Below are 24,484 nucleotides of genomic sequence, written 5' to 3' on the forward strand. Positions count from 1 at the left end.
ATGCAGCTAATCTTGTCAGATCTGACAATAATGTCAGAAACATCTGATCTGCTGCATGCTTGTTCAGGGTCTATATGGCTAAAAGTATTAGAGACAGAGGATCAGCAGAATTGCCAGGACACTGGTATTGCTTAACTACTTTACGACCGCCTTACGCCAATGGGCGTGACTGTGGCGGCAGCCCCAGGACCGCCTAACGCCAATTGGCATCAAGTCCTGGGGCTGCAGTTTCCCAGGGAACGGGCGCGCGCATGCATGATCGTTCCCCGCCACTTCACGGAACGGAGTTCCGTGATTAGCCTTATAGCCGCCGATATATTATATTCCGTGATTAGCCTTATAGCCGCCGAGGACGGCGATCCCCGGCCAATCAGAGGCCGGGGATCCCCGATTTTGTACAGTGCTGCTGGAGACCCCAGCGCTGCACGCATGTAAACAAAGGGGATTTCTTTCCCCTTTCTTTTACAAGCAGCCTGCTAGCCGCTAGCAGGCTGCTTGTAAAAGAAAGGGGAAAGAAATCCCCTTTGTTTACATGCGTGCAGCGCTGGGGTCTCCAGCAGCACTGTACAAAATCGGGGATCCCCGGCCTCTGATTGGCCGGGGATCGCCGTCCTCTCATAGGCTGATGCCTATGAGAGGCGGAGAGCAGGACGGATCACCGTCCTGTTCCAATTCCAGTGCACGGAGGGGAGGAGGGAAGGGGAGGGAGAGAGACAGCGGCAATGAGAGCCTCTAAGAGGCTGAAGAAAAAAAATAATAAAAGTGACCACGGCGATCGGACCCCTCCGGCAGCACGTCCCCTTAGGGACAAAAATAGGAGGTGAGTCCGATCGCCATACTCCTTAGCTGGGCTGTGCAGGAGGCTGAAAAGCCTGCACAGCCCAGTACAGAAAAAAAAAGTACCTGGTCTTTAGGGGGGTTTAACACTGCGGTCATCAAGTGGTTAAAGAGACTCTGTACCCAAAAAAAGTTCCCCTGGGGTTCCCCCGGGGGGGTACTCACCTCTGTGGGGGAAGCCTCAGGATCCCAATGAGGCTTACCCCTCCCATGTAGCTGCAGGCAATCCAGCGCTGGCTCCCCCGAAGTCCCCGGCAATTCAGGCTGACAAGCTACATTTATTTACCTTCCTTGGCTCCAGAGGGGGCGCTGTTGCGGCTCTCAGCACGAAGATAGGCGGAAATAGTCGATCTCCGTCAGGTCCGCTCTACTACGCAGGCGACTTGCGCCTGCGCAGTAGAGCGGCCCGTGATTGGCTATTTCCGCCTATCTCCAAGTAGAGAACCGATACTGCATCTGCGCTGGAGCCAGGGAAGGTAAATATTCACATCCCCGCCGTTCTGGGAGCTTTTTCGCCACCACCGCGGGACACAGGAGGACGAGGGAAGCCTCGACAGGATCCAGAGCCTTCCCCCACCCGACGTGAGTACCCCCCAGGGGAACTTTTTCTCATGACAGGTTTTCTTTCAAAGGAAATAAATATGGCAGCCTCCATATCCCTCTCATTACAGTTGTCTTTTAGTAGCTGGCATTTTGGCTGTCATCTTCATCCTTAGACTTCATTATTCTGAGACTTGCTGGCCAGGAACATGTATCTTTAGTCTGGGTCAGCGACTTACGAGATGGCAATGTGCCAGGGCGAGCGACACAGCGGAGGAACTGGCTACTGGCCACAAATAACACTCAGCCGTTACAGCCGCCATATTCCTGCTATGACAGGTTCATGTAATTGGGGTCAGTGTTTCTTGTTTGCCGACCGACGAGCGTTGTCAGTTTATTGTGTGATTTGTCACAGTAATAAAGACATCCTCTGGGGGATCAGAACGAAGAGCGACGAGAGCATTACTCCGGGAAACAGCAGCAGAATGAGAATATAATAATATAGAGGCCGTAAATCTCTGCCCCGCTCTGATATCTCATCTAGAAATGATCGCATTAGACGCCGGAAACAATGGTATATACATTGCGATAAGTAACATTGCGCACTTAAAGGGAATCTGTCACTGAAATGACATCTCACATGGATAAACACAGCAAATGTCAGAGTTACTAAATTGCATTATTAATCAGAGGATAATGTTACTGCTACCTAACATGAAATCAGAACATCACTCATAAGCGTCTACTTCCTTTTTTGAGATTGGACTGAAGAGGAAGTCATGTGTGGTTTGCTGGGCAGAGCTAGGCAGATTCCCACTATGGCTGACTATCCAGCAGAGGGCGCTCTCATACTAGAGCGCATACAGAGAAGCAGCCCCACCGCCTACCATCAGTGGCGTAGCTAAGGAGCTGTGGGCCCCGATGCAAGTTTTGCAAGAGGTGCAAGAAGGGGATGGGGAGCAGTTTGTTAATGATTACCACTATTCAAAGTATCTATAGAAGTGATTATTATGAGCACAGGACCAATAGAGAGATAATACTGCAGTTGAGGGAGGGCCCCTCTGGCCCAAGGGCCCCGATGCGGTCGCAACCTCTGCAACCACTATTGCTACGCCTCTGCCTACCACCGTAAAGCCTCACTGAGCCACGAGCCCAGGCCACACCTTGTACCCTGATAGGGAACCCGAGGTGAGAGAGATATGGAGGCTGCCATATTTATTTCCTTGTAAACAATGCCAGTTGCCTGGCAGCCCTGTTGATCTTCTGGCATAAATAGAGTCAAAACCCTGCAACAAGCATATGAGTAATCCAGTAAAACCTGCAGCCGAGTCTGCTTGTTCAGGGTCTGTGGCTAAAAGTATTAGAGACACAGGATCAGGAGGACTGCCAGGCAATTGGTATTGTTTAAAAGTAAATAAATATGCCTGGCAGACTCCATATCCCTCTCACCTCAGGTTCACTTTAAGAAAAGTGTCAGCAGCTCGTCCAGACAGGATCCCCAAAACAGCCTGACAAAAGCAGGGCAGTCGTGTTATCTGGCATGTTTGGGGGACATGGCTATGTAAGCTGCGATACTCTGGGGTGGCAGTGGTGATTTCTGGCATTCTTTGGAGGAGATGGGTGTGTAAACTGTGATATTCTGGGGGGGGGGGGGGGGGGTGTTATCCCTGGTATTCTGTAGAGGGATATGGCTGTGAGCTGTGCTATGCAGCATTCTATGGGGGCACTATGATGAAGAGGAGAGGGAAGTGGCTGTGTGCTGTGCTATACAGAGGAGGGGGGATAAGTATTGAGCTCTGGCATTCTATGGGAGCAGTATGATGAAGAGGAGAGGGAAGCGGCTGTGAGGTCTGATAGTCTGGAGTGTGTGTTGGGGGGGGGGGGGGGGGGGGCTCCAGCAGTCAGGGGATTCTCTGTCTAATTGGCTCACAAAGTCAGAAACGCTCACTGGAGACAAAGACAGAGTCATTAAATTATTTAGAGCATATGAAAATTTCTGTTCCCAGAGGGGGAGACGCTGCAACAAGTAATAACGCAGCAGCGCACTGCTTACACTGCACATGCATCCTAACTGCGCTGTTGTCATGACATCCGGGGTGCCGTAAAATCCACAAATATTACTGCAATTTACTTTACAGGGAGAATCTCACAGGGTGAGACATGCAGCAAAATGCTAATGACCTTGTATCAACAAATGTTTATGTACCCATTATAATATTCACCATAATAATGCACAGAGTGGATGCAGAGAGCTCACAACTATGTAATGTTTATCTGGAAAACACTTTTCATGCAACTTAAAGATGTCACAAGGAAACCGTGCCAAAACGTCATGACTCCATTACTTATGCTTATACTGTATATATGCAGTCCCTAAGTCAGGACGTCATGTGCTATGCTTGGATTTTCCAGCAGTGTGATGGGAAGTCTCCAAAATCTCCTAATAACATCCCTGTGAGCTTTCCCTAACACTAACCTCCTAAAAACATATGCCTAACGCTAACCTTCCCCTTACCCATCCCTAACACTAACCTTCCCCCAGCCTATCCCTAACGCTAACCTTCCCCCAGCCTATCCCTAACGCTAACCTTCCCCCAGCCTATCCCTAACACTTACCTTCCCCCAGCCTATCCCTAACGCTAACCTTCCCCCAGCCTATCCCTAATGCTAACCTTCCCCCAGCCTATCCCTAACGCTAACCTTCCCCCAGCCTATCCCTAACGCTAACCTTCCCCCAGCCTATCCCTAATGCTAACCTTCCCTCAGCCTATCCCTAACGCTAACCTTCCCCCAGCCTATCCCTAACGCTAACCTTCCCCCAGCCTATCCCTAATGCTAACCTACCTAGGGGCAACCCCAGGGTTTTCAAGGGGGGGTTTCCAATAAGTCTCTCTCAGTCACACACAATATAATAATATAGTAGGGATTAGATTTTGAGCTCCTCTGAGGACAGTCAGTGACATGACTATGTACTGTGTAAAGTTCTGTAGAAGATGTCAGTGCTATATAAATACATAGGGCCTGATTTATAAAACAGTGTTAACTGATAGCACGGCCGTGCTATGCAGTTAACACGTGAAGTGACGCACACTGACATCTTCTGCAGCACTTTATAGAGTACATACTACATAGGCATGTCACTGACTGTCCTCAGAGGAGCTCACAATCTAATCCTACCATAGTCATAGTCTAATGTCCTACCATATTATAATTCTGTATTTATATAGCACTGCCATCTACTGCAGCACTTTACAGAGTACATAGTCATGTCACTGACTCCTAAGAGGAGCTCACAATCTAATCCTACCTTTAGGCCAGTTTTAAGGTGGCCATATACCTGTCGATTTACCACCAGATCGACCATCACATAGATCCCTCTCCGATCGAATCTGATCATAGAGGGATCTACTTCCTGCCCACACACTGCAGATGAGCGCTGTTGCCGCCATGTACCCAATCGAGCCCTTGTGTCTGAGATTTTCCAGCATGCCTGATCAACCCTTCTGACCAATTTCGACCATAAATCAATTGGGTGGCCATGTTGTGGCATCGATATCTGTCATATTCGATTACTATGATCAAATTGGTCAGATGTTGATGCCAAAAATAGATGAGCACCCTTAGGGGGAAGCGAATTAACTTACAGTATCTCTATTTTTGGAATGTGGAAGGAAGCGGGGAGGCCGGAGGAAATCCATGCGGTCACGCTCGTACAGGGTCGGGAACGCAGCCACGAGAACATCTTCCCTCTACTGAGGTAAGTTTCTAACTTTATAGAATTTTTTTATCCTCACAGGTACTCTTTAAAGAGAACCTGTAACCAAAAAAAAACCCTCTGGGAGATACTTACCTCGGGAGTGGGAAGCCTCAGGGTCCCAATGAGGCTTCCCCGTCCTCTTTAGCTTCAGGGAATTTAGATCTGGCTCCCCTGAAACTTCGCCTGATAAGCGTCCGCAGGGGCTGGATATATTTACCGTTTTGCGATCCTGCGCAGGCGCACTAGCGGCTCTTCATTAGGGTCAAGGCAGAAATATAGTAAATAAAGAGAAAACTGTTTCAGGCATTTCCCATCTTTACTACCTCTGACTAAAGCCAATCCTGATGTAATTTCCTCCCTTACTCTTTTTTTTCTCTTGCCTAAAATGGTGTATGTTTTTCCAGACCTCCTCCTCACTGAGCTCTGTACGAAAAACTGCACTGTCATATCTAGCTTGCTTTGTAAACACATGTGGACACAGCATAGATCATATTTCAGCAGCTTCTGCAGAGGGGTGAGCTGTATTTACCATCTTAGCCTCATGTCACACTGAACTACCCTCAGCCAATCAGTGAGGAGCAGAAATGTGGGAGGGGTGATAACAAGCTTCCCTCTAACCAGCAATGTACCAGAATAAAGCTAGGCTGACTGAGATAAGATTCATTACAGCAGACACATTTATGATTATATTGCAATGCTTGCAATGCAGACTACATATTAAGCACAGAGCAGTGGGTAAATAGAATTTGATTTTATGGCTGACAATCCATTTTTAAAGGAGCTTCTAAGCCTTCCCAAATCTCCAATCGAAAGGGAATTGTTTATTTGTTTTATATTTATCGCACACAATAAATTACTACATAATTACATTCTGCTCTCCTAGTGCCTGCTGGGTGTATCGTGCTAAGGTATATAGTCACATACATTAAAACAGGAGAAAACTGGAGCATGTTGTTTGTAGAGATCAGATTCGCTGTCAGTAGCACTGCAAAGGAAACAAGAAACAAGGTATAGTTACTAGCTGGATAGCTTCCATTTATCTATCAAGTTAGAACCAACCAACATAGTATAGTGGTACAAAAGCTCCCCCTAGTGTTGGAAATATTATCATCCAAAAACCATCACAAAACATACACAGCAATTTATAAGATCAGACTGGTTGAGTGGCACATGGACACAACTGCTGTAGACATAGTAGCAGAGCCGGGACAAGGTCCTTCAGCACCCAAGGCTGAGACACCAATCCCTCCCACCCCAGCCGTCACACATGCCCCAGGGCCCCCAACACCTTAATCTCTAGTCATTTGGCTTGCAGTCACTGCTAAGTGTCACCTTGTCTTATTTCTCTTTGCTTAAAGCGCAATAGTGGAATGATAGCGAGTGAGTTGTGCGCCCCCTCCTACACTGCACCCTGAGGCTGAAGCCTCTCTCGCCTCTGCCTAGCCCTGAATAGTAGCCTTGGGATTGGATATAGGACCTGTTCCAGGTGCTAAATACTATTCTTGCTCAAAACCACGAGCTGACTTCACTTTCCATGATTCCTGGTGGTGACCTTTAGTGGCTACAGTAGAATCTCATTGTAATAAACTAGGGCATAGTAAACATTTGGGTATAGTAAGCTACCTCTCCAGGTCCTGGGCCAATCTCCATTACAAGTCTATGGGAGCAAGACCTGGTATAGGCAACTCGGATATAATAAAACGTCTGTTACAGTAAACATGTTTTTTGGCCCCCTACGTGACACTGACTCTGGATATAGTAAACAGTGGGCAGTGCATGCATCATATGTCAGTGTGAAACCCATGGGCAGCTGCTCTTTTCAGGCTGGTTGCAGATGAGTTGATGGTGCATGGTGAGTTGATACAAGAAGAATGGCCCCGACGCTGGATATACAGTACTGTACAAATAAGCAGCCTGGGGAAAATGGGGAATAATGTGAAGGTGAACAAAAGAGGATGCATTGTTACCACTTCTATGTTGCAATCACTGATAAGAGCATTGTCAAAGTCTTTCTACAGGATTGTACGCACTCCCGGGTATCTCTTCCCTTGTTAGCAATGATGCTCCTGGTAGTGTGTGGAACGCACTTTCACTTGTAGTGCAGATCAGAGCGGGCCGTCTCGCTACAAAACTAAGAGTGGAGTAGAGAGTGCTAAGTCCCGCCCGCAGAGGTATTTGAACCATATAACTTATCATGATACGTTTACACTTGGAGGGGCGGCCAGGCAAGCAGCGGAGGGGCTAGGCCAATTTGAGAATCAGAATCAATTTTATTTGGTTAAATAAGTTTGCTCTTACAAGGAATTTGACTTGGCAGCGGCTTAACAGACACAGACAAAAACAATACGAGGACACACAGTGTAGGTAATTGCAAGTCAAGAACAGTATATAAGTTAAAGTCTTAGCAAACAGAGGGAGAAGTGTTAATTTTCGGTTCTGTACTGCAATGCTTTCCAGTCCTCGTAGCTCTAGTGTGGTTCCACGCTAAGCATGGCTACCGCCCGAGGAAGGAAGCTGTTCCTGTGCCTGGAAGTTTTTGTTGCGACTAACCGGTATCTCACACCTGAAGGCAGAAGCTGGGAGATGGAGTGAGCAGGGTGAGAGGGGTCAGAGGCAATCTCTGGTAGCTTTCATGCTGAAATCATCTTATGGATACTAATACCAATATCTGGGGTTGTGGGGCTACCTGATAATGGTAACTTGGTTTGGGGGCTGGGAAAGTTGGTGATTTCTAGTTAAGCCCCTGATTGTGCTTTTAGAATTGCATGTGATTAATCATGGATCATTTTTAAACAAGTGAAATGATAGCTCTGCACAGAATAACACATATCAGTATTTATCTGCTTTGCAATATAATGTTCCATTATTAATATATATGTCAGGGCTGCGATGAGCAGGGGAGAATTAATGTGTCTGTGGGAAACCACAGTTCCTCTATGCTCTAGTCTGGCAACATTTAAGATAAACTACTCTAAAAGATAAGAAACAGCATAATAGCCTTTAAAGAAAAAAAAAGCTTTGTTACAGCTAACACAAATCCTGCAATAATTGTGCAGTGTGTCTACTTCCTGCTTTCATGAAAGCAGACATATTGTTAATATCCTGTGTTTACTAGTGAGCTCTCTGCCATGGCAGTTAGCTGACACAGCTGAGGGCTCATATTACAGTTGTGATTATTCACAGATGAGGGGGAATTAGACAGGCTAAACCCTCTAAATACATACAGGGTGCATTTCTATATGTTTTCCTTGTGTCCAGTACAAGAGTTCAGGTCCTCAGGCTATCTCTGTCAAAAATGTATACAATACAATACAATAACATTTGTAAAGCGCTTTTCTCCCATAGGACTCAAAGTGCATAGATACAGTGGCTTGCAAAAGTATCCAGCCCCCTTGAAGTTTTCCACATTCTGTCATATTACTGCCACAAACATGAAGCAATTTTATTGGAATTCCACATGAAAGACCAATACAAAGTAGTGTACACGTGAGAAGTGGAACGAAAATCATACATGATTCCAAACATTTTTTACAAATAAATAACTGCAAAGTGTTGTGTGCATAATTATTCGGCCCCCTTTGATCTGAGTGCAGTCAGTTGCCTATAGACATTGCCTGATGAGTGCTAATGACTAAATAGAGTGCACCTGTGTGTAATCTAATGTCAGTACAAATACAGGTGCTCTGTGACGGCCTCAGTGGTTGTCTAAGAGAATATTGGGAGCAATAACACCGTGAAGTCCAAAGAACACACAAGACAGGTCAAGGATCAAGTTATTGAGAAATTTAACCTCCTTGCCGGTTATCCCGAGCTCAGCTCGGGGTAACCTGCGCAGGAGGATTTCTCAGGCCCCGCTGGGCCGATTTGCATAATTTTTTTTCCCTACACGCAGCTAGCACTTTGCTAGCTGCGTGTAGTACGCGATCGCCGCCGCTCGCCGCCGATTCGCCGCTATCCGCCGCGCCGAGCCGCCCCCCCCCCCCGCCCCAGACCCCTGCGCAGCCTGGCCAATCAGTGCCAGGCAGCGCTAAGGGGCGGATCGGGGTTCCCTCTGACGTCACGACGTCTATGACGTCGGTGATGTCATCCCGCCCGGTCACCATGGCGACCGGGGAAGCCCTGCAGGAAATCCCGTTCTCAACGGGATTCCCTGCATACTCTGATCGCCGAAGGCGATCGGAGTGGGTGGGGGGATGCCGCTGCTTAGCGGCTATCATGTAGCGAGCCCTGGGCTCGCTACATGATTTAGAAAAAAAAAAAATTTAAAAAAAGTGCGGCGCTGCCTCCTTGCCGGATTTTTTAGACCGGCAAGGAGGTTAAAGCAGGCTTAGGCTACAAAAATATTTCCAAAGCCTTGAACATCCCACGGAGCACTGTTCAAGCGATCATTCAGAAATGGAAGGAGTATGGCACAACTATAAACCTGCCAAGACAAGGCCATCCACCTAAACTCACAAGCCGAACAAGGAGAGCGCTGATCAAAAATGCAGTCAAGAGGCCCATGGTGACTCTGGACGAGCTGCAGAGATCTACAGCTCAGGTGGGAGACTCTGTCCATAGGACAACTATTAGTCACGCACTGTACAAAGTTTGCTCTTATGGAAGAGTGGCAAGAAGAAAGGCATTGTTAACAGAAAGCATAAGAAGTCCCGTTTGCAGTTTGCCACAAGCCATGTGGGGGACACAGCAACCATGTGGAAGAAGGTGCTCTGGTCAGATGAGACCAAAATGGAACTTTTTGGCCAAAATGCAAAATGCTATGTATGGCAGAAAACGAACACTGCACATCACTCTGAACACACCATCCCCACTGTCAAATATGGTAGTGGCAGCATCATGCTCGGGGGGTGCATCTCTTCAGCAGGGACAGGGAAGCTGGTCAGAGTTGATGGGAAGATGGATGGAGCCAAATACAGGGCAAACTTGGAAGAAAACCTCTTGGAGACTGCAAAAGACTTGAGACTGGGGCGGAGGTTCACCTTCCAGCAGGACAATGATCCTAAACATAAAGCCAGGTCAACAATGGAATGGTTTAAAACAAAACATATCTATGTGTTAGAATGGCCCAGTCAAAGTCCAGATCTAAATCCAATCGAGAATCTGTGGCAAGATCTGAAAACTGCTGTTCACAAACGCTGTCCATCTAATCTGACTGAGCTGGAGCTGTTTTGAAAAGAAGAATGGGCAAGGATTTCAGTCTCTAGATGTGCAAAGCTGGTAGACACATACCCTAAAAGACTGGCAGCTGTAATTGCAGCAAAAGGTGGTTCTACAAAGTATTGACTCAGGGGGCCGAATAATTACGCACACCCCACTTTGCAGTTATTTATTTGTAAAAAATGTTTAGAATGATGTATGATTTTCGATCCACTTCTCACATGTACACCACTTTGTATTGGTCTTTCACATGGAATTCCAATAAAATTGATGCATGTTTGTGGCAGTAATGTTACAAAATGTGGAAAACTTCAAGGGGGCCGAATACTTTTGCAACCCACTGTATGTCTCAGATCAATTCAAGGTTGCAGGCTGGGCTGTGTTACAGAGGAAACAATCAGTCATACATGCCAGAGTCTGCCAGACTAAACAGGTGGCTTCCCAGTTTGGACTTAAAGAGAACCAGAGACAATCTAAAGAAAAGATTTTATACATACCTGGGGCTTCCTCCAGCCCCATACGCACGGATCGCTTCCATGCCGCCATCCACCGCTGCCCGCAACTACGAGAACCGGCTCCCCACTCTTCCGTCAGTCTGGGCCAGTCTAGCGTAGGAGAAGTGCGCTCTTTGTGTATCTCTGCAGCAGCCGTTGGAGAGATACGTAGAGGGCGCACTTCTCTAGCGTAGCCTGGCTCCGATGACGTCAGTGACGGGAGCCGGTTCTCGTAGTTGCGGGCAGCGATGGACGGCGGCGTGGGAGCGATCCGTGCGTATGGGGCTGGAGGAAGCCCCAGGTATGTACAAAATCTTTTCTTTAGGATTGTCTCTGGTTCCCTTTAAATGCTTCCAGGGATTGAGATGTCCTGATCGGGTGTGGCAGGGAATGGACTTTTGAGATGGACTCTGGGGGCGACCAAGTTATTAGATCCTTTTGATCTAATATTGTGGGAGGTGTGATGCAGTTGCAACAAGTCCTTCAGGTATCCAGGGCCTAGATTGTGAAAGGATTTGAATGACAATAAGCTATCTAGTGTGAGTACACTGTACAGCCATCCTGATGTGCTAGATTGTCTCAGCTGAGCTCATTTTTCCCAATCCCATCCTTACCCCTCAAGCTGGAAGTCAAAGAATGACAAAAGTTATCCTTTTGGCTAAAGGAAGTTTTTATTACTGGTATTGTTGCTATTCAGGGGCTTAGCTATAGGCCCTGCAAGGTATGCAGCCGCAGGGGGGGCCCAAAGCAGCAGGGGGCCTTGTGGGGAGAGAAGTTTATTTTCCATTTCCTGGGAGACTGACAACTAGGGTACGGAGAGAAAAAAATTCTGCTCTCTGCACAATTGTTCTAATGACTGTGTCTGCTCAGCCACTGATAAGGAATCATGCAAAGTTTTGAAGATAAAGATGTATAGACAGTCCCTATTCGGTGTGCAGTAGGACCTTGTGTACAATTCCCTACCCCCAGCCTCTTCACCCCCGCCTCAAAAGCTGTTTACTGTAGTGATGCTGGAGAAGGCTGCAGAGTCAGTTCTGCTCCATTAGAGATGGACAGAGTTAGTGTAATAAGCTGAGACTGGGAGCACACTTGTCTGTCGGTTTTCTGCATGCGTCTGTATGTAAGAAAACATACACGTTTATCACTGAAGCTAATGTAATTGATAGAGAAAATGCCTGCAGTGCATCACTGCCTGGTTTTATCTGAATGGGGAAAACACATTCGACCTGTTTGTACTGGTATTCCTTAAAACTGTGAATTGTTCCTTACAATCAGGGATATTTCCTGCTTTACTGAAGGAAGCAATCATCAGGCCTCTCCTCAAAAAACCCTCCCTGGACCCAGATGCAATGACCAGCTACAGGCCTGTCTCTAACCTTCCCTTTCTGGGTAAGCTAATTGAAAAAGCTGTATACCTCCAGCTAGAAGCCAAAATCCTACAAAACAACAGTTATGACCCATTCCAGTCTGGCTTCAGGAAACATCACAGCACTGAAACTGCCCTCATCCAAATATGCAACCACCTTCTCATGGCAAGAGACAGAGGAGAGTGCTCCATCCTCATTCTGCTAGACCTCTCTTCAGCCTTTGATGCAGTTGACCATGACATCTTGATAAACAGGCTACAGGAATATTGCGGCATTGATGGCATAGTTCTTCAGTGGTTCCAATCCTTCTTGAGTGGCAGAACCCAAAAAGTGTCTATGGGGCCCTTCCTGTCCACCTCTGTACCACTTAAGTATGGGGTGCCCCAGGGCTCAATCCTTTCTCCCCTGCTTTTCACGATTTACATGTTACCGCTTGGAAAACGAATCCAAAAACATGGCCTGACATACCACTGCTATGCGGATGATACTCAACTATATCTTTCCTTCAAGCCTGGTGTGACAGATCCAACTCTAACTATAAACGCCTGCTTACGTGAACTACAGCAATGGATGAGGGATAACTGGCTGAAACTAAATGCAGACAAAACTGAGGTCCTTCTGATCGGAGGGCAGCACATGACAACAAAACAACTTAACTTGCAGTCTTCACCACTGGGAATAGACAAGACAAATAACATTGATATTGCGCTTTTCTCCTGGCGGACTCAAAGCACCAGAGCTGCAGCCACTAGGACGCGCTCTATAGGCACTAGGCAGTAGCAGTGTTAGGGAGACTTGCCTAAGGTCTCCTACTGAATAGGTGCTGGCTTACTGAACAGGCAGAGCCGAGATTCGAACCCTGGTCTCCTGTGTCAGAGGCAGAGCCCTTAACCATTACACCATCCAGCCACAATAGGAATAGGAATAGGAGGCATGGATCTACACAGCTCTGATCATGTACAATACAATAACATTTCTATAGCACTTTTCTCCAATAGGACTCAAAGCGCTTAGGCTCTCTCATGTGCGTAGCCTGGGAGTTCTAATTGATGGGGATTTAAACTTCAGAACTCACATCTCTGCTGTGGTGAAATCATCCTATTTTCACCTTAAGAACATCGCACCTCATCCCCCCCAGAAGATCTACCAACCTTAGTTCATGCCTTCATTACCTCCCGACTGGACTACTGCAATGCTCTCTACACTGGCCTTCCAAAAAAGGACTTGTACCGCCTACAGCTGATACAGAATACTGCTGCCAGACTATTAACCAACCAACCCCGTGACTGCCACATAACGCCAGTCCTGCACTCCCTTCACTGGCAACCTATAGAATGGAGGGTCCTATTCACGATCAACCTGCTGACATTTAAATCACTGAATAATCTGGGCCCTGGATAAATGAAAAAAATGTTGCAGCTGCGCAGTGTTGATCGGATACCTCATTATCCTATTCACGTTTGGTCGAATTCGGATAGTAAACTATCCGAATTCACTCGAAGTTCGATATTTGAGTTAATCGAATATCCGATTCGACCTCGGATATCCGACGTCACTATCCGAGTCTGTATTTGAGTAAAATATTCGAGCTGGCCTTAAATAGCTTTTAAAACTTGTATTGGAGGTCAATGATGCATGAAACCACCTTTTTTATGAAGAAAAACATCAAGTGATTATGTGGTGATGTAGTAGTTATAAAAAAAGGTATCAAAAATAGTAAATTAACTTCATGAAAAGTGTTTGCATGAGAAGGTGTGTCCAAAATGGTTGTAAGTTGGAAGTCTTCATTTACGTCGTCTTCATCTTCTTCTTCTATATCTTCTTCTTCTTCTATATCTTCTTCTTTTTTTTCTTCTTCTATATCTTCTTCTACTCGAATCTTCTTCATCTTCTACTTCTTGTATCTTCTTCAATTATCTTTTTCTTCTTCTATATCTTCTTCTTCTTTATCTTCTTCTTCTTCTTCTATATCTTCTTCTTCTTCGTCTTCTTCTTCTATATCTTCTTCTTCTTCTATATCGTCTTCTTCTTCTTCTATATCTTCTTCTTCTTCTATATCTTCTTCTTCTTCTATATCTTCTTCATCTTCTTCTTCTATATCTTCTTCTTCTTCTATATCTTCTTCTTCTTCTATATCTTCTTCATCTTCTTCTTCTATATCTTCTTCTTCTATATCTTCTTCTTCTTCTATATCGTCTTCTTCTTCTTCTATATCTTCTTCTTCTTCTTCTATATCTTCTTCTTCTTCTATATCTTCTTCTTCTTCTATATCTTCTTCTTCTTCTTCTATATCTTCTTCTTCTTCTATATCTTCTTCTTCTTCTTCTATATCTTCTTCTTCTATATCTTCTTCTTCTATATCTTCTTCTTCTTTCTTCTTCTTCCTCTTCTTCTCTATCATTATATTATGTGTCTTGGTTTTCCTTTCTTTTGTAATATTTTGTTTTACTTCATTTGTGGAAATATTTTATTTTAATAACACCATAGTTATATTTGTGTTGATGGCATAATAGGTAGTGGCACATTGCAAGCCACAGCGCCTTTTTCTGTGTACCCTGGCGGTGGTAAAACACAGACATCAGCAGGAGGAGGAAGTAGTTGCAGCTATTGTAGTGTGGTAATAGCTGGTAGGAGAGTGGGTGGCAGCAGAAAATAGTTATTCTTCTGTTCTCCCTGGCAGTGGTAGCAGCACACAGACAGCAGAGGCTCAATGCAGCTACAGGAGGAGGAGTAGTGTGTGTCAGGTAGTGTGATGTGACTGACATAATAGGCCCTGGGTCCTAGCGGTGGTACCAGGGCCGTAAATAAACACCATGAGGTTCCAGACAGCGGTCGTGAAGCCCACATTGTGTCCAATACACAATTGGGACAGCACAGTTTTCAACCTCTAAAATAATTTTAAAAAGTTTTTTACAAAAAAATGCAGCTATTTTTGAGCGTAAATAGCTGGTGGCACATGGGCAGCAGCACCTTGTAATGTGTTCCCTGGCAGTGAAGACACAGACAGCAGGAGTAAATACAACAGCAGGCAGCGTGAGGAGGATGAGTGTGTGGCAGACTGGCAGCAGGCGGGCAGGCAGCCAGACATAATGGCCCTGGTTCCTGGCGGTGGTACCAGGGCCGTAAATGAACACCATGAGGTTCCAGACAGCGGTCGTGAAGCCCACATTGTGTCCAATACACAATTGGGACAGCACAGTTTTCAACCCGGACACCTCTAAAATAATTTAAAAAAAAAAAAATTCAAAAAAATGCAGCTATTTTTGAGCGTAAATAGCTGGTGGCGCATGGGCAGCAGCACCTTGTAATGTGTTCCCTGGCAGTGGAGACACAGACAGCAGGAGTAAATATAACAGCAGGCAGCGTGAGGAGGATGAGTGTGTGGCAGACTGGCAGCAGGCAGCAGGAGGGCAGGCAGCCAGACATAATAGGCCCTGGTTCCTAGCGGTGGTACCAGGGCCATAAATGAACACCATGAGGTTCCAGACAGCGGTCGTGAAGCCCACATTGTGTCCAATACACAATTGGGACAGCACAGTTTTCAACCCGGACACCTCTAAAATAATTAAAAATTGTATTTTTTTTTCCAAAATAATGCAGCTATTTTTGAGCGTAAATAGCTGGTGGCGCATGGGCAGCATCACCTTGTAATGTGTTCCCTGGTAGTGGAGACACAGACAGCAGGAGTAAATACAACAGCAGGCAGCGTGAGGAGGATGAGTGTGTGGCAGTGGCAGCAGGCAGGCGGGCAGCGAGACATAGCTGGTGGCGCATGGGCAGCAGCACCTTGTAATGTGTTCCCTGGCAGTGGAAACATACAGACAGCAGGAGGAAATACAGCAGCAGGCAACGTGAGGAGGATGAGTGTGTGGCACAGTGGCAGACTGGCAGCAGGCAGGAGGGCAGGCAGCAAGACATAATAGGCCCTGGTTCCTAGCGGTGGTACCAGGGCCGTATATACACCATGAGGTTCCAGACAGCGGTCGTGAAGCCCACATTGTGTCCAATACACAATTGGGACAGCACAGTTTTCAACCCGGACACCTCTAAAATAATAACACAAAATTACTTTTTTTTTTCAGAAATGCAGCTATTTTTGAGCGTAAATAGCTGGTGGCGCATGGGCAGCAGCACCTTTTAATGTGTTCCCTGGCAGTGGAGACACAGACAGCAGGAAGAAATACAGCAGCAGCAGCAGGTGTAATGTGTGTGTGGCTGTGTGCCACTTCATGTCCCCCTCTCGCCGACAACAGGGGCAAGGAATTCGCCTTCCACCCAAGCCTGGTTCATTTTGAGAAACGTCAGTCTGTCCACAGACTTGTGAGACAGACGAGATCGCTTCTCAGTGACGACTGTCTGTGACTGGAGAAGGATGCTGCTGCAGGCAGGATGCTGCTGCAGGCACCTCCTCTCCAGTCCCTGGCAGCTCTACACTCATGTAGAGCTCGTTGCTCAGAGACAGCAGGTCTGTGGTGCGCGTGCGCTTGCTGCTGGTGGATGAAGGCATCTGCTGCTGCCTCTGTGCTGGCTGGACAGTGGGGGTGGATGGCTGAGGGAAGGCTTCCTCCAAGCACTCAACAAGGGACAGCTGCAAATCCCTCATTTGTTGCGCACGGTCTCCTCCTGCAGGCAGGAACTGGCTGAGCTTCCCCTTCAGACGTGGGTCCAGCATCATGCAGATCCAGATGTCCTCCCTCTGCTTCATCTGGATGACCCTTGGGTCCTTGCGCAGGCACCTCAGCATGTGCGCTGCCATTGGGAAGAGTCTGGCCACGTCTGCTGGCACATCATCGGCAGCCCCAGAGCCGACAGTGCTGTCCTCCTCCTCTGCCTCCTCCACCTCATCCTCTCTCCACCCCCGCACCAGTCCAGCTGCACTCTGCTGCTCCCCCTCATCAGCAGCAAGGTCAGGGACCTCCACCAACTCCAAGCCCTCCTCCTCAGAGGTGGCCTGTGAAGCTGTCTGCAGCTCCTGCTGGTCCAAGGCTGCCGCTCCCTCTTCCAGCAGTGCATACAGGGCCCTGTCCAGCACACACACCATGGGGACCCACTCGCACACCATTGCATGGTCCGTGCTTACCATGTTGGTGGCCTGCAGGAAGGGTGCCAGCACTGAGGACACCTGCTGCATGTGCCCCCAGTCCTCCGTGGAGATGATGGACGGGAGGTGGGTGGCGGCACGCCCAGTTGCAGTGATGGCGGCAACTGTTGCTCGTGCAACGTACTGGCTGACAGCCTGCCTCTGTTCAACCAGACGCTCCAACATCGCCAGGGTGGAGTTCCAGCGAGTTGGAACATCGATCATGAGCCAGTGCTGTGGCAGGTGCAGCTCCTTCTGCACCTCTTGCAGGCTTGCTACAGCTGCAGGCGAGTGCCGGAAATGACGCACAAGCTTCCTTGCCGCCTCAAGGAGTCGGTCCATCCCTGGTAGGTCCACAGGAACTTTTGGACTACCAGGTTCAGGACGTGCGCCAGGCAGGGGATGTGGGTCAGGTCTCCCCTGCTGATTGCAGCAACCAGGTTTGCCCCATTGTCGGACACCACCTCTCCGACTCTGAGGCCTCTGGGAGTCAGCCAATTCCTCTCCTGCTCTCGGAGTTTGGCCAGGACATGGTTCGCCGTCAGTTTGGTCTTCCCCAGGCTGACCAATTCCTGCAGCGCTTGGCAGTGGCAGGGCTTCACGCTGCTGCTGAGGCAGGGGGTTTGGGCTGGTGTGCCGGAGGATGGAAGCGGATCAGAGGAACCTGCTGCAATTCCGCTGACCCTGCATGGTGGCACCACCCACTGCGTTGTTGTTGCTGCTGCTGCTCTGACAGTGCCCGATGCTGCTCCCTCCTCCTATCCCCCTTCCACCAAGCTGACCCAATGCGCGGTGAAGGACAGATAGCGGCCTGTCCCAAACCGGCTGCTCCATGAGTCCATGGTGACGTGGACCCATTGACCCACCGCGTGATCCAGCCCTCTCCCGACATTGGCCATCACAGATCGGTGAAGTGCAGGGATGGCCGTGCGTGCGAAAAAATGTCGGCTGGGGATTGGCCAATCGGGGGCTGCACACATCAGGAGCGCACGCATGTCGCTCCACTCCTGCACAAGGGAATAAGGCAGGAGTTAGGAGCACATGGCCTGTGCCAGCAAGCCGTTCAGCTGACGCACGCGACGGCTGCTGGGAGGCAGAACCCTGACCACCCCCTGGAAGATGTCGCTGAGCAGGGTCTGGCGACGCCTTTTGCTGGCACGGGAATCACTGGAGGGAGCAGAGGAGGCCACTGAGGACTGGCTGCCAGAACAAGCCTCAGTGTCGGCGGCAGGAGTTGCAGAGGGAGGAGGAGCAGTGCGTTTCTGACGCACTCCTGCTGGTGCTGCTGGAGGAGGTGGAGGAGGGCGGGTGGCTGCTGCCGACGACTTCGCAGTGGTGGCGGGTCTGCCACTGCCAGCTTCTTTCAACTTCATGAACTCCTCATGCTCATGGAAGTGTTTCCCTGCCAGATGGTTCACCAGAGAGGTGGTGCCGTACGCAGAGGGCTCCTTCCCTCTGCTGAGCTGCTGGCGGCACTGGTTGCAGGTGGCATACTTGCACTCCAGATATGGCAGGGTGAAAAAACTCCAAATTGGGGAGGTGAAGTTGCCCCTTCGGCTGGAAGGTGCTGCTGCCGCTGGTCTCCCTGTGGTGGTTGGGGGGTTCTTGGTGTGGCTGGTGGCACTGGCAGAACTTTCAGCCTCCGGATCAGCACCCTGTGTGGCCTGCATACCACGCCCACTTCTGATCCTGCCTATGCCTGCGATGCTGATCCTTCTAGCAAGGCCCACAGACACATCTTCCTCCTCCTCCTCAGAGCTGATGACATCCCCAGGATCTGCCACCCCCTCCCCCTCCACAAACATGTCCTGCTGGGATGACCCCACAAACTCCCCTTCTGCATGCATGGGCTGAGGGACAGTCACCACTGTCTGACTGTCCAAAGCATCATCCCCCAAAGTGCCCATCAGCATTTCTTCCTCCTCCATTGCCAATTCTGCCGCAACAGCAGTCCATATCCCCGCTGTGCTTGGGGATAAGAAGGTGCTGAGTGACAGGGTGCTGGTGTTGCCCGCTGGCAGGGACGGATCTAGACCAAGTTGCGCCTGGGGCAAGGTCAGGTTTTGGCGCCTAAAGGTCAGGTTTTGGCGCCTAAACTGCCATTCCCCATCTAATTTTGGCACCTAAAGGTCAGGTTTTGACGCCTAAAGATCAGGTTTTGGCGCCTAAACTGCCATTCCCCATCCAAAATTTTGCCGCCTTTTTAAGAATTCAACAAACTGTGCCTGGGGCAAGAGACCCGCCTGCCCCCCCCCCCCCCCCCCCCCAGATCCGTCCCTGCCCGCTGGGGCTGGAGAACTGCACTCCTCCTCCCCAGGCAGTGCTGGGCGGCTGCTGCTGCTCTTGCGAACAGGAGTGGTGGCGGGGGTGGAGGACTCAGTTCCAGAGCTAATGGTGGCCTGCTCATCCACCATCAGTTCCACCACAGAGTCTGCGTCCTTCTCCTCAATAGGACGGCTACGACCTGGCGGTGGGAGGAACATCTGCGCCACACGCTGCTGCTGTGTCTCTGCAGCGTGACTCCCAGCTGTTGGGCGGCCAAGGCGTCCACGGCCAGTGGCTAATGGCGGAATAGCCACTGGTGCAGACGCAGAACTGCGCATGGTGGTGGTGGTGGCGCGGCTGCCATGACCTCCTCTCTTGCCGATGCCCTTGCTGCCCCTGCTCAAACCGCGGCTGCCAGTGCCAGACATCGTATATTTTTTATTATACAAATGAAAAAAAAAAAGTTAAGTATGTAAAGGCGGGTGGGACAAGTGGGGTACTTTAATGGGGTGGGACTGGTGGTGGTGGGTGTGTGAGGTGACGGACAGGTGTACTCTACATCAGAGATCGGTGTAGCGCTAACGAGAGAGTGCGCAGTGCGCACACAAAGACCCTAGCTGACGCTGACTGATGGTGTCCCTATACACAGACTACAGTACAGTACAATTCAGTGAATACACAATACAAGTAATATAAACAATAGGACGGGTGTAGCACGAGAGGTGCGGACAGCGCAGACGTGCACTGACTGCGCACACAAAGACCCTAGGTAACGCGATGACGGATTGTCCCTATACACAGACTAGAGTACACTACAGTACTAACTAAACAATAGAAGAATCTAGCTAAACAATAGAACAGGTGTGACTAGATTACAGAGAGCAGATACAGGACAGGTATAGCAGTAAAGCTGGGCCTTGCTAACTGCAAAATAGTACAATAATCTATCTAACACAGAAGTAGTACAGGAGTAGGACAGGTGAGAGCACAGGTAACTAGAGACTAGAGCACAGAGCAGGGCAGGCTGCCTTGCCTAGGCACAGGGCCTAGCTGCTGGCTGCAGCTGCAGCAGCACCAGTGACAGTCTCCCTCCCTAGTCCCTAATCACACAAACTAAACTGCCTAAAATACAATCTATCTACAATACAAAGCAATACAGGTGAATATCAAGTGTTGGAGTGTAAAAACGCTAGGTGTATTGAACAATAAATGCACTTGCACAGACAAAAGCACTGGAGCAATCTCTCAGTACAGTCAGTCAGTAAGTCGCAAGCAGGACGAGTGAGGCAACATGGCGCCTGCTATTTATAGAGGGGGGCTTGGCCAGGCTCCCCCTCTGTGTTTGGTTGCAGTCAGAGGGCTGGGAGCCCTCTGATTCGCTTGTGAGGACTCGAGGTGACGTCTGACGTGACGCTATCCGAGCGGATGACGCTATCCGAGCTCGGATATCTTCGGATAGCTGATTGCTATCTGAGTGCACTCGGATATCCTAGCTCGGATGAGCATCACTACAGCTGCGTAGTAATTCCAGCATTCTCAGATCCACAGGTTCTAATAATCTAGTCATACCCAGAGTCCACTTGGAAACTTTTGGTCCCAGAGTCTTCTGTCATGCTGCTCCGTTTTGGAACTCCTTACCTCAGCAGATCAGGACAGCTCCATCCCTGGACAGGTTTAAATCCAGACTGAAAACCCACCTGTTCAGTTTGGCACTTGCAGAAATATAACTTTTGTTGTGTGAATACTTCAACCTACTACCAACTATTGAACCTGAGAGAGTCTAAGCGCTTTGAGTCCTATGGGAGAAAAGCGCTATAGAAATGTTATTGTATTATATTGTATTAAAGAGACACTGAAGTGAAAAAAAATATATGATATAATGAATTGGTTGTGTACTATGAATAATTACCAGAAGATTAGCAGCAAAAAAATATTCTCATATTTTTATTTTCAGGTATATAGTGTTTTTTCTAACATTGAATCGTTCTCTAATATGTGCAGATTACACAACACTCAGCATTCAAAATGATTCTTTCAGAGCAGTCTGTGAACTAATGACCTCTCCTCTGGCAGAGAAAAAGTAAATAGTTCAATAACAGTTGAGATAATAAAAGTCAGAAAACAGCCCACTCCACGACTTTGAAAGTCGTAGAGCTTAATGGCTTTTTTACATAGAGATAACAACTGGAGTTTCTTAACTCTTCCTGTACTGGAAACAATTAGACTGATGTATCTGATCTTAATGTTTTATTTCTTATCTGTACTACACATACAAATCATAATATCATTTTTTTTTTCGCTTCAGTGTCTCTTTAAGTGTGCACTAGCCAACTAAATAACATTGGTTGGGGGGCATCCAAAGTTTTGCAGGGGGGGGCAGTGATTTCTAGTTAGGCCTCTGTTGCTAAATGTTTTCATTTTCACAATTGGTATTGTCATTTCTTACATTATAGCAAAAAACAATAAGAATGATTGATAATATTAAAGTATTAGCTAGTAATAATGATAATTATTATAATAGGAGTAGTAGGGTCAGACTTCATGCTAGGAATATACCAGGAGGAGTCAGTGACTGCTGCGACATCCTCGGCTCTCCCTGTGCTCAGCCTCAGAAGAAGATGCTCTGCTACACGTTGCCCCTCCCTCCTCAGGCTGCTGGTTTCCCAGGTGACGGCGGCCATTTTCCGGCTTCGCTTCCTCCATACGGCCGTAGAACAGGTTTGGTCCGCTTAGCGCTCCGTCGTGTGACGTATTTCCGGAAGAGCAGACAGCGGCGGACATGGTGAGTGAGCATCTTTTTCTTCATGGAACCCCGGAGATCCCGCAATACTGGCCGACCCTGACTACAGACCTACCCATATGGCTAGACCACCGTATGCTGGGGCTTGTAGTGACTCCACAGAGACCGACAGGGCATGCTGGGGGTTGTGGTGGGGGTAGTGGTGTCTCCACAGAGACTGGCCTGAAATGCTGGGGGTTGTAGTGTCTCCACAGAGACTGGCAGGAAATGCTGGGGGTTGTAGTGTCTTCACAGAGACTGGCAGGACATGCTGGAGGTTGAAGTGTCTCCACAGAGACTGGCAGGACATGCTGGAGGTTGAAGTGTCTCCACAGATCTGGCAGGACATGCTGGAGGTTGAAGTGTCTCCACAGAGACTGGCAGGACATGCTGGAGGTTGAAGTGTCTCCACAGATCTGGCAGGACATGCTGGGGGTTGAAGTGTCTCCACAGAGACTGGCAGGACATGCTGGGGGTTGAGGTGTTCCACAGAGACTGGCAGGACATGCTGGGGGTTGAAGTGTCTCCACGGAGACTGGCAGGGCATGCTGGGGGTTGAAGTGTCTCCACGGAGACTGGCAGGGCATGCTGGGGGTTGAAGTGTCTCCACGGAGACTGGCAGGGCATGCTGGGGGTTGAAGTGTCTCCACAGAGACTGGCAGGGCATGCTGGGGGTTGAAGTGTCTCCACAGAGACTGGCAGGGCATGCTGGGGGTTGAAGTGTCTCCACAGAGACTGGCAGGGCATGCTGGGGGTTGAAGTGTCTCCACGGAGACTGGCAGGGCATGCTGGGGGTTGAAGTGTCTCCACGGAGACTGGCAGGGCATGCTGGGGGTTGAAGTGTCTCCACGGAGACTGGCAGGGCATGCTGGGGGTTGAAGTGTCTCCACGGAGACTGGCAGGGCATGCTGGGGGTTGAAGTGTCTCCACAGAGACTGGCAGGGCATGCTGGGGGTTGAAGTGTCTCCGCAGAGACTGGCAGGGCATGCTGGGGGTTGAAGTGTCTCCGCAGAGACTGGCAGGGCATGCTGGGGGTTGAAGTGTCTCCGCAGAGACTGGCAGGGCATGCTGGGGGTTGAAGTGTCTCCGCAGAGACTGGCAGGGCATGCTGGGGGTTGAAGTGTCTCCGCAGAGACTGGCAGGGCATGCTGGGGGTTGAAGTGTCTCCGCAGAGACTGGCAGGGCATGCTGGGGGTTGAAGTGTCTCCGCAGAGACTGGCAGGGCATGCTGGGGGTTGAAGTGTCTCCGCAGAGACTGGCAGGGCATGCTGGGGGTTGAAGTGTCTCCGCAGAGACTGGCAGGGCATGCTGGGGGTTGAAGTGTCTCCGCAGAGACTGGCAGGGCATGCTGGGGGTTGAAGTGTCTCCGCAGAGACTGGCAGGGCATGCTGGGGGTTGAAGTGTCTCCGCAGAGACTGGCAGGGCATGCTGGGGGTGGAAGTGTCTCCGCAGAGACTGGCAGGGCATGCTGGGGGTTGAAGTGTCTCCGCAGAGACTGGCAGGGCATGCTGGGGGTTGAAGTGTCTCCGCAGAGACTGGCAGGGCATGCTGGGGGTGGAAGTGTCTCCGCAGAGACTGGCAGGGCATGCTGGGGGTGGAAGTGTCTCCGCAGAGACTGGCAGGGCATGCTGGGGGTGGAAGTGTCTCCGCAGAGACTGGCAGGGCATGCTGGGGGTTGAAGTGTCTCCGCAGAGACTGGCAGGGCATGCTGGGGGTTGAAGTGTCTCCGCAGAGACTGGCAGGGCATGCTGGGGGTGGCAGTGTCTCCACAGAGACTGGCAGGGCATGTCTCCGCAGAGACTGGCAGGGCATGCTGGGGGTGCAAGTGTCTCCGCAGAGACTGGCAGGGCATGCTGGGGGTGGAAGTGTCTCCGCAGAGACTGGCAGGGCATGCTGGGGGTGGAAGTGTCTCCGCAGAGACTGGCAGGGCATGCTGGGGGTTGAAGTGTCTCCGCAGAGACTGGCAGGGCATGCTGGGGGTGGAAGTGTCTCCGCAGAGACTGGCAGGGCATGCTGGGGGTGGAAGTGTCTCCGCAGAGCATTGAAGTGTCTCCGCAGAGACTGGCAGGGCATGCTGGGGGTGGAAGTGTCTCCGCAGAGACTGGCAGGGCATGCTGGGGGTGGAAGTGTCTCCGCAGAGACTGGCAGGGCATGCTGGGGGTGGAAGTGTCTCCGCAGAGACTGGCAGGGCATGCTGGGGGTGGAAGT

The 24,484-nt window shown here is 49.4% G+C and overlaps 1 protein-coding gene and 1 long non-coding RNA gene across 6 annotated transcripts in view; one reads left to right on the plus strand and one right to left on the minus strand.

Annotated features, from left to right (window-relative positions):
- LOC137533274 (uncharacterized) overlaps positions 1-22,203 on the minus strand; it is a 292,620-nt gene extending 270,417 nt beyond the window's left edge. For all 5 annotated transcript variants that reach the window (XR_011024169.1, XR_011024172.1, XR_011024168.1 and 2 more), the window contains exons 1-2: positions 22,054-22,203; positions 6,059-6,119 (exon numbers count right to left, since the gene is read on the minus strand). This is a non-coding gene — a long non-coding RNA (uncharacterized lncRNA). The remainder of the gene's footprint in view (positions 1-6,058; positions 6,120-22,053) is intronic.
- Positions 22,204-22,227: 24 nt separating this feature from the next.
- The window catches only part of PSMC1 (proteasome 26S subunit, ATPase 1), a 35,638-nt gene continuing 33,381 nt past the window's right edge, over positions 22,228-24,484 (plus strand). The window contains exon 1 of the mRNA XM_068254570.1: positions 22,228-22,279. Coding sequence (XP_068110671.1) covers positions 22,277-22,279 — 3 coding nt within the window. The 5' untranslated portion in view covers positions 22,228-22,276. The remainder of the gene's footprint in view (positions 22,280-24,484) is intronic.

Source organism: Hyperolius riggenbachi, chromosome 9 (assembly GCF_040937935.1).
Source record: "Hyperolius riggenbachi isolate aHypRig1 chromosome 9, aHypRig1.pri, whole genome shotgun sequence".
Lineage (NCBI taxonomy): Eukaryota > Metazoa > Chordata > Amphibia > Anura > Hyperoliidae > Hyperolius > Hyperolius riggenbachi.